Source organism: Necator americanus, chromosome X (assembly GCF_031761385.1).
Source record: "Necator americanus strain Aroian chromosome X, whole genome shotgun sequence".
In the NCBI taxonomy this organism is placed as follows: Eukaryota; Metazoa; Nematoda; class Chromadorea; order Rhabditida; family Ancylostomatidae; genus Necator; species Necator americanus.
The window spans coordinates 24,390,790-24,400,689 of NC_087376.1; the positions used below are offsets into that span (position 1 = coordinate 24,390,790).

The window sequence follows — 9,900 nt, forward strand, 5'->3', positions numbered from 1 at the left end:
GAGTTCTCCACTACTATTTGCTGTACTCTGCTACGACTAATCGCTGCAAATCCATTCCTTCCAATTCAAACAGAAGTGCCTGCTATAACTATTCACTATACGTCAGTTCTTTCTAATGCCCTTTACACTGCTCCTCCTGGATACTGAGACTAACAATTTTACAAGCTTCTACAAACTGCTTAAGGTGAGTTGCTTTTGGCTGTCTCTTCAATGTTGCAACCTTTCTTTTCATGGTTATCTTCCGCAACATATGCTAGCTTGAAGTTGTTTTTGGCAGGGACTTTTATGATTCGTGTCATTTACAACTCACGGCTGGCAGAATCTTTGGTACTGAAGCATTATTTATGTACCTGAAAATTGCAACTGGCTTTATTTTGCACGCTGTTCTCATATGTCCACAGATTTCTCACATGTATATCTCTGCAGTTTAGAGGTTCTACTCCACCGTGCACTCGTTTTATTAAATTATTCTACTTTCCTTTGCTCTGAACTGCCAAGTGTTCCTTCAAATTTAATGTTTTTAATGATAGACTTATCGAAAGTGTGGTTTTTGAACGGCAACCTGTTTTACTGCAATAATGATTTGCAATCGTTTGAGGTGAGGATTTCCAGAAATCCATTGGAATTTAGTCTATTACAACGTTTCGTATACGTCCATCTACATCAACATTTTCCTTTCATTTCATCTTGCCTTAATTCTGCTTATATTTAATTTGGAGTTCATCAAAAGCTATCTATAACAAATCCTATGTAGTGCAATTGGTTTTTGTCATATTTAAAATTTTTCCAGTGAATTTTCCAATTTCGCTTTGAACACAGCTGTAGTTGTCAAACGTAGTAAGTAGATCCAGGGCACTTTATTCGCCTTTGTCACCGAGCTCTTATTCTGCCACTTTATCCAGCCGACTGTCTATGGCAAAGATCTCGCATTTCGCAAAGGCTGGTCCCGTGTGGAAAATGGATCACAAGTTGTCGTTATTTCACAATGCTGAAAAGGGTAACATTCGTATCTAGTTGTGTCTATATCACCATACGCTATGTCATCGTCCTCTCACGAACTATGGGACTGTCCTATCTGCGCCAAAATACTTCTAAGAAAAAATCTGTACTCTCATCTAAGAGTAACCCACAAATATTCTGAGCAGCACATAGCTCAGGTTAAGCTGGAAGTGAAGAAGAAGGCTAGTTCATCAAAACCTATTCCCGAAGAACCCTGTATGTATTGCCCCATTTGTGATGAGGGTTTTACCGACCACGAAAGTATGGCCTGTCACTGCGAAGACAATCATAGCGAAGACGGGGCTAACGGTAAACCCCAGGACTATACTGTTTTACTGCTTACATTTGATACGGTTGGAGAATTCGAGGTAGGTCATTGGAAGTATTCATTGAAATGCACTGAAAATAAATAGAGTGTACTTTCTTCAGTTCTAAGAAGTTTGCAATATTCCAGGAATGGTTGCATGAGCAGTGTGAAAGAAGTGGTACTAGTTTTTTCAAGCGATCAAGTTATGCCAAGGGCTCGTCGTACTCTTTAAGGTGCTTATAAAATGTAAATTTTGTATACAAAACATGACTTAATTCCTTAGATGCAATCGGGCTGGCACATATGAGAAAGCAACCACTTCAAAGGCAACATCTAGTAAAAAGGATGTCATAAGCTGTTCATGTTTTATGAACGTTCACATTGCCGATGATGGTAAAGTCAACATAAAAGGATGTTTGGGGCATGTCGGCCACGATATAGAGCCTGCGCTGCTCCGTCTTAACAATACACAAGAACAACTTTTGAGAACTCTTCTCGAAGGTCTGAATTAAAATGATTGCTTGAAAAATGACAAATCTAGACCTATTTTCATGTACAGAGCATTCAATGGACTATATTTTGCGACGGCTCAAAAGGGACTACTCAGCGAAAACCTCTAGGTTGTGGTTTGTCGATAGGTCAGATCTTTGGAATTTGACAACAAGATTTGGATTACGCCCTGGATATCGCCACAAGAATGACATGAATTCTTTGATGCACCGCCAAGCAGAGGAGAACGCGGACGACGGAATCCGTGTCCTAGAGGTTACTGATGACCCTAGTGGACGAGGATTTCGTTTAAGTGAGCTGCTTGGCATAATACCTAGAATTTTGGCAAACAAGCTCATTTCTTTAGTAATGATCACTCCGACACGGTTAGAATGGTTGAGAAAATTCTCGCCACGTGGAATTGCAGTCGACGACACACATAACGTCACACGTTACAATCTAAAGCTAGCGACTGTTTCAGTAGCTGACAACAAGAACCGGGGTCTTCCGGCTGGTACAGTTTTACTCCTAATTGCTCACATTAATAGTTGATAACAATATTGATAAATGGTTTCGCATTAAAGCTTTTTTACTGAGCGGCACAATGACAACATTGGATGTGCAGAGGCTCTTTTTGGAGATCAAGAAGCTTCTGCCTGATTTCAACCCACAACAGATAGTTACTGATGAAGCTCCATGCTTTTACAACGGATTTCGAGCTGTTTTTCCGGAAGCACGGACTAAGCTGCACTACTGTAGATGGCACATCGACCAAACATTCAAAAGGAGCGCCACCAGATTAGTTGCGGTAAAAAAATTCAGAAATCATTCCGCCTACTTTTGTGCTACCTACGGAGTAATTCTTCAGGCTCGCATTCGAGGACAAGTAAAGAAAGACCTCAGTGAACTTCTCCTCATTGCTGACCTCACTTCGTTTGAGTCACGCTTCGGTCAAATTCTCGGTTTTCTCGAAACAGAAGGTCAAACTGGAATGGTTAATTATCTTAAGGATAATTATTTGGGCAAGTATAGAACCGTTTTGGCTTCACTTTCCTTTTCCCGAAAAGCTTTTTCAGGAAGGACTGCCAGTTGGGCATCATTTGCAAACAAAGGTGCCGTGATGGACACGACGATGATTAGTGAGAGGTGGCATCTGCGTCTAAAAAAGGACTTCCTCCACAGAAATGCCAACTCAAGAGCCGACTTTCTCGTAGAGCTGCTAATCAGAGCTGTGGAGGACTTGGCTGATTCAGCCGAAATTAGGGTAAAACGTTTTTGCAAACGTTTGAAATATATTCTTAAGTGATGATTGTAGGATCGCCGTCGACTCGCAGCATCCTCTTTCCGTGTTCAGCAGTCCACTAAATGTCATAGATGGGCATTGAAACACTACGAGAACAGTCCTGAGAAGGTGAAGCGAGTGGCAGAAAAGAAATGGGAACTTCAGGGAAAAGATGTGGCGGAAAAACACCAAGTGGTATACTTGGGTGGATGCGCATGTAGTGAATCCTTGAGTGAAAACGTTCACTGCCCACTCTGCGGTGTCTGTCCTTACTCTTGGCGCTGCAGCTGCTTGGATAATAGAGCTAGAATCAGTTGCCTTCACAGACATGCGGCAAAATTATATGGAGGAGGCGTTGTAGAAGAACATCCATCTACTTCACAAGTCCATGAAATACCCCATACACAGCTAAGTGAGACGATGTATGAGGTCGACCAAGTACTTTCCACTCAGGATCTGGTCACGGCAGCTCAGGAGCGCAAACAACAACGAACTCAAATAAGGAGTAACATTGAAAGTGTAAGTGTTTCAACTGCCTCCAACCTTTCCAAATTATCAAATATCAGATGTTGATTACCAAATTTTAAACCAAACAAATATTTAGAAATATGCAGTCCTGAGCGCAAATGTAAACATTCTCGTAAACACTGACACAGAAGAAGCGGCGGAAACGCTCAAGAAGATTTATGATCTTGTTGATCAAGCATCAAAATTAAAAGTCAGTCAGCCCTCTACAGAAGGAGTGCATATCGCTGCTAGGCCAGAGCTGACTAAACCCGGAGCAAAACCTCAGCTCACTAAGGCAGAGCTTTACACAGTAAGTTACCCATGTTAATCAGAACTTACGTGAGTGCAATTTCTAACACAGCATTGCAGCGCTCCCAATATCGAAGTAAAAAGAAGAAAGAAAAGAGCAAAGAGGGCAATTAATGCAGAGAAAGAATGGCATAAGGAACAGCTACATTTCATACATGTATATATGTATATACTAAGCACCGTGATATGTACAAAAAGTATTATGTATTACTTTTGCACATAAAATAAAGATTACAACTGCATAAACACAAAAACCTTTTTTTCTCGATTTATGATATGTACCATACTAAAAAGAATGAGTGAACAAAAGTTATACTAGATGAGCGATCACAGCATAGCAGAAACGAGAAGAAAAACTGAGATTTCTGTTAGACTGCGCCAGCTGTGGGTTGCTTGAGCAAGGAATCAAACTTAAGTTCCTCGCAAATACAACTCCTAGCTGGTGCTATCTAAATCTACTTAAACGGCTGCGCGGGCGGTCGCGTCGCGCCGCGCTGTCTCGCTGCCAGCTCTGCCATATCTGCGGCCCTTCGCAGACGTGAGGGCCTATGGTGTTAGCAGGCACTTGCGGCTATTCGACCTGACCCCAATGGGTCCATGCGCTAGTTTCTACACTCGTCTCGCCATAAAAGGGGGAATTGCACCATCGACTAAGGTAAGTTACTTCTAGATATGCAGTCCATGCTGTGATTGCTTTTCTGGTCTTTGCTTAATGACATGTGCTAGCTAGGAGGGTCTCATCTAAATCTACTTAAACGGCTGCGCGGGCGGTCGCGTTGCGACGCGCTGCCCCGCAGCCACTTCTGCCAAATCGGCGGCCCTTCACAAGCGTGAGGGCCTTTATTGCTAAAAAGCACTCATAGCTGTTCGACGTGAGCTAAACGGGTGAAAGTGATAACTTCCACCTTCACAACACCTGCTACATTGCCTGCTCTAGCTTTAATTGTCTGCTAACTACTGTAAATTATTCCTACATATGTATTTATGTTGTCACTTCTTCCTCACTTGAAAAGTCTTTATTTCTTAACATGTGCTGGCATGGAGTTGTTTTGGTAGGAACGTTAATGATTCGTGGCTTCTGCAACTCACGGCTGGCACAATCCTGTCTATTAACGCATTCTTCATGTAGTTGAAAATTGGATTTCTTTTACGAGTTGTTGCCATATGTCCACACATTTCCACTTATCTTTATCTCTCACCGTCAGAAATCGCATCCCACCTTACTCTCCTTCCTCGTTGCTGAAAACATTCCAGTTCTATTCTGAACTGCCCAGTACTGCTTTTCAAATAATCGTTTTTTAATTATTGAACTGCCGAAGGTACGACTTTGAATTACACGAATCCGAAATAAAGAGTTTTTCAATAACCATAACCATGTACTTAACAAGTTGACACTCTTATAACAACCACAATAAAATATAAGCCAAAGCAGATGGAGTGAAAAGAAACATGGACGTAGATGGATGTTAACTAAGCGTTGTAATAGACAAGAATCACTACGAATCTCACGAAATCCTTACTTCAAGCGACTGCAAATCATTATTCCAGTGAAACAGTAAGCACGTAAAACAGAAAACCGTAGAAAATCAATGCTGGGCAGTTCAGAAGAGAAACAGAATGATTCCAGCAACGAAGAAGGAGAGTAAGGTGGAATGCAATCTCTGAAGGAGAGAGATAAAGATAAGTGTAAATGTGTAGACATATGGCAACAAAACGTAAAAGAAACCCAATTTTCAACTACGTAAGGAATGCGTTAACAGGCAGGATTGTGCCAGCCGTAGGTTATAGAAGCCACGAATTATTCACGCTCCTGCCAAAAACAACTCCATGTCAGCACATATCGGGTAAAATGGTTAAATGTAGTTGGGGGCACTCTGACGCACCCAAATCGAACTGTATCTGGAGTGATCGTTTGAAGAGAATGTGGCGGGAACTTCGATTGTACCAGTGCTGTACCTGCACTCAGAGCGCGAAAAAGGACACGGAGCACAATTGACTAGCTGAGTCAGTGGGGGCTCTAAAACCTAAGCATTAGTCTTGGATCTATGACATGTAAGCTAAAGTTACTAAGAGAAAAAAGTAAGACAGATCGTCCAGAAGGACACCACTGAGTAGCCTCACAACTAGATTTTTCCCTTGTTTAGAAGATTTGATAAAGTTAAAACAGTAGTAGTTCCAGCTGTCTTCCTTTTTACTAAGTAGCTTCAACCTACGTGTCGTGGATCCTGTAAGACTGTTGCTTAGGTCTTAAAGCCCTGACTGACTCAGCTATTCAATCGTGCTCTGTGACCTTCAGTGCAGGTGCAGTACTGGCACAGTGGAGGTTCCCGCCACGATTCTCCTCAAATGGTCACTCCAGATACAGTTCGACTTGGGTGCATCAGGGTGCCCCCAACCACATTTTACCTCACATGTCGAGAAATAAAGACTATTCAAGTGAGAAAGAAGTCACGACATAGAATACATATCTAGAAATAACTTACTTTAGTTAACAGACACTTAAAGCTAAAATAGGCAATAAATCAGGTGCAGCGAAGGTAGAAGTTATCACTTTCACCTATTTATCTCAGGTCGAATAGCTACGACTACCTTTTAAAGGCAGCATACCACGAATCTGAGGTGGTGCGGATTTCAGGTGGAGTACCAGTATACGGGGTCGTAGATTATGGAGACCGGGGTGGTTCCGCTCATCCCTCCCTGAATCACTGCAAGCAGCCGACCCCTGAATGTTGTTTTGTACGATTCCTTCTATTGCAGCGCGCCACCTTTGCACGCATAGCGTCCCTTACTGCCTATCGGGACACTCGGCATTGATTTTCGACGAATCGCAGATCGGAGGCGGCGCAAGGGGTGGAGCGTTGCAATAAATGGCGTCGTACAAAACATCATTCTGGAGGCGGTTGTTTGCAGTGATGCAGGGAGGGATGGACGGAACTACCCTCTTCTCCATAATCTACGACCCCGTATACTGGCACTCTACCTGGCAGAAAAGGCAGCGGGCCAGCACGCCGCGACGCGACCGCCCGCGCAGCCGTCAAAGTAGATGGGACCGGTAGCTGGGTGCACCACTCTACCGCGGTGCGGTCGACTTGTGCGCGCGTCGACGCGCTGTACTTCTGCGGCGCACGAGATGACCATGTAGCAGAAAATCATTCCTAAGCGACAGCTGGCTTTCCCGTTTGAAAAGCATTTGAGAAGGCGATTGTTCATCAATCGACAAATCACTACTAAAAGTGAATAGTTGAGTCAGTCGGGGCCCTAAAACCTAAGCATCAGTCTTTGGGGATCATTCTTAGGGGAGCACCAGTCTTAGGGGACTTGTAGGCTAAAGCTACCAAGGAAAAAGGAAGACAGATTTGGAACTACTACTGCTTTAACTTCATCAAACCTTCCAAACAAGCTCTCCGGAAGTGAACAGCTGAGTGATATCATGTATTACTTCCAAAGGAAAAAAAACCGAAAGTGCATTTCATAGCAATCCACCATCACCAACTATGCATACAACAGCTTTCGTTCACACATCTTTGTGAATTATTTTCCTTTGTATTCGCAAGCTTTTGGCGCTAAAGAGGGCCGTTGGGTTAGCCTTCATGAAGGCTCTTCCCATCCGCCTGATTCGTAACTTTACAGGGATTTCCACAGTTGGGGCAAGGCCGCCCCTGCCACAGCAATCCACGATCAGCGAGCCTTTCAAAACTCACGATCAGCAAGCGAGTCAAATTTCCCCTTGGTCTTCGATCCAAGCTCCGGCCACGTAGTAACCAAAGTGATGTCGCGAAGAGTCAGCAAGTTGGTAGCAACAGCCACTATGAGAATGAAACGGCATAACAGTTTCTGCGCTCTATGGACGATAGCGCGGACCAAGTGCTGGCCAAACCTAGCGTATCAAATTGGCCCCATCCAACTACCATAGCGCCATGATACGAATCAGTAAGTTTGTACCTATTATACATATTCTCTTCAAATGCATACAACTGCAGAGAATTCTCGAACTCAGTCGGTGCCGAACTTCAACGGATGGGCCAGGTTGAAACGAATCGTCAGGGTTTGGTGGCAAAGATGATGTGTTCACATTCATAGATAAGGGAGACATGGAAATTTCGAAGCAAGAATAATAGTGGTGTCGCCAAATTTCTAACATTTCCATAAAGAAAAACTAAGCGAGAACTTACGCAAAACAGTTGCATACAACACCCGGAGGTTGTACGATGTATTTGTTCAAAATCAAATACGTTCTCACAGCAGCATGCTAAAGATGAAGACTGACAGTAACAGTTTAATGAAAAAAGGGATAACAGCTTCCATACTAAATGTTGTTAATACTGTTTTGTAAAACACGTAAAAATATAAGAACCGGCACATCAACGGATCTTGTTAGGAAAACAAACTGCTACTCACACTCGTAACAAACTAGCAACGATGAACAAAAAGAAAACGGATAAGATATGTAACCACTGAAAATTAATCCAACTTGTATGAGCCGTAGCTGCAACACTCCTACACGACGAATTATGAGGTTTGTGCTCCAATCCCTCTGAGGAATATGAAGAATTTGCATCCTTCATGAACCTGCACAAATTCTTAGTAACGGTGAAGTTGATTCTGCTTACCTTAAAGGCATCACCCCACGAATCTGAGGTAGTGCAGACTTCAGATGGAGTATTCGTATACAGGATGGGAGACTACGGAGAGGGGGGTGATTCCGTCCATTTCTTCCTAATTGCCGTAAAATACGGCCAGGAAAATACGGCTTCATTCGTTTTGGCGCACCATCTTGTACAAGAGGTTCGATTGGAGCGCGCCAGTCGCCAGTGTGCGGCGCTGCATCTTCCGGGCCGTTTTTTACGGCAATTAGCAAGAAATGGACGGAATCACCTCCCTCTCCGTAGTCTCCCATCCCGTATACGAATACTCCACCTGAAATCTGCACCACCTCAGATTCGTGGGGTGATGCCTTTAATCGCACAACTGCTACCTCACTATGTCTAGCGTTCCAGCGCCACTGCATCTGGTAGACAGTGCGCAACATTGAAGGCATCACCCCACGAATCAAGGGTGGTGCGGGTTCCACATGGGTTATGTCTATACGGAGTCGTAGATTATGGGGAAGAGGGTGATTCCGTCCATTTCCTCCTTATTGCCGTAAAAAAGGCCCAGAAGATGCGGCGCGTGCACAAGACTGGCGCCCTCCAACCGAACTCCTTGTAGAAAACAACGCCCCGAAACGCTCGAAGCCGTATCTTCTTACGGCAGTAAGGAAGAAATGGACAGAATCACCCTCCTCCTCATAATCTACGACCCCGCATAGGCATAACCCATCTCAAATCTGCACCATCCCAAATTCGTGGGGTGACGCCTTTAAGGAAACTTAAATGGTCAATGTTAAGGCCATGACTACGCAGATGTAGGATGCAACAAAACACCGAGGTATGGGAAAAGCCTAACGCTGATACATATTGCAAAATACATATATTTAAGGCCTTAACTATCTAATGCTTGATCTTGGTGAAGAGGGACACAAGTTCTTCCTCTCTTCGTGTTCAAATTGCTCAAATGCCGCTCCGCACCACTTCCAATACCGTTGCGCAGGATCACCACCGGACCGGCTAATGTATTTGGTTCTAACGTTTTGTATGGCTGTCAGCTTTGTATCTTGTTTCTCCTGTGATTTGATTTGGCACTTAGTCTCATGTGTCTTCGTCGATGCGCATATATGAACAGTTCGGACTTTGTTTTCATCCCGGTTGCTGATGGGAAGTCTTTTTTCCTAACGCGCATTGGACACAGTTTGCGTTGTAGCTAATTTCCAGCAGTCTAGACTGTCTCGTATGACTCGTCCTAACGCTACTATCAGGGGATGATTTGTTCAACAAATCTGATTGTGATCTCCATTATTGATGCGCTTACCTGTGCCGTTTTCAAACTTTTGTTTTGGCATGAGTTTTGCACATGACCATTGTAGGGGGAATTTGCGATTTGTTATCTATTCATCAACGCTTTCAACTGC

At 43.6% G+C, this 9,900-nt stretch overlaps 2 protein-coding genes across 4 annotated transcripts; one reads left to right on the forward strand and one right to left on the reverse strand.

The window, feature by feature from the left end:
• Nucleotides 1-523: 523 nt before the first annotated feature.
• Nucleotides 524-9,378, forward strand: RB195_025244 (uncharacterized protein; the record flags this gene model as incomplete). Of its 3 annotated transcripts, XM_064213304.1 has the most annotated exons (14): nucleotides 1,263-1,367; nucleotides 1,454-1,539; nucleotides 1,590-1,807; nucleotides 1,866-2,108; nucleotides 2,163-2,309; nucleotides 2,380-2,603; nucleotides 2,664-2,775; nucleotides 2,872-3,059; nucleotides 3,111-3,272; nucleotides 3,531-3,596; nucleotides 3,682-3,894; nucleotides 7,524-7,686; nucleotides 9,281-9,320; nucleotides 9,372-9,378. In XM_064213304.1, the coding sequence occupies 14 exons, from the start codon at nucleotides 1,263-1,265 to the stop codon at nucleotides 9,376-9,378; spliced, it is 1,974 nt and encodes a 657-aa protein (XP_064069184.1). The 3 variants fall into 3 exon arrangements, with proteins under 3 accessions (XP_064069183.1, XP_064069184.1, XP_064069185.1); XM_064213302.1 differs by lacking the exons at nucleotides 7,524-7,686; nucleotides 9,281-9,320; nucleotides 9,372-9,378 and adding exons at nucleotides 524-598; nucleotides 3,954-4,007 and having other exon boundaries at nucleotides 1,158-1,367; nucleotides 1,866-2,309; nucleotides 2,664-2,821; nucleotides 2,876-3,059; nucleotides 3,111-3,596; XM_064213303.1 differs by lacking the exons at nucleotides 1,263-1,367; nucleotides 1,454-1,539; nucleotides 1,590-1,807; ... (8 more) ...; nucleotides 9,281-9,320; nucleotides 9,372-9,378 and adding an exon at nucleotides 4,483-4,548 and having other exon boundaries at nucleotides 7,524-7,721.
• Nucleotides 8,130-8,790, reverse strand: RB195_025245 (uncharacterized protein; the record flags this gene model as incomplete). Its single annotated transcript, XM_064213305.1, has 2 exons — nucleotides 8,130-8,142; nucleotides 8,504-8,790. The coding sequence occupies 2 exons, from the start codon at nucleotides 8,788-8,790 to the stop codon at nucleotides 8,130-8,132; spliced, it is 300 nt and encodes a 99-aa protein (XP_064069186.1).
• Nucleotides 9,379-9,900: the final 522 nt, after the last annotated feature.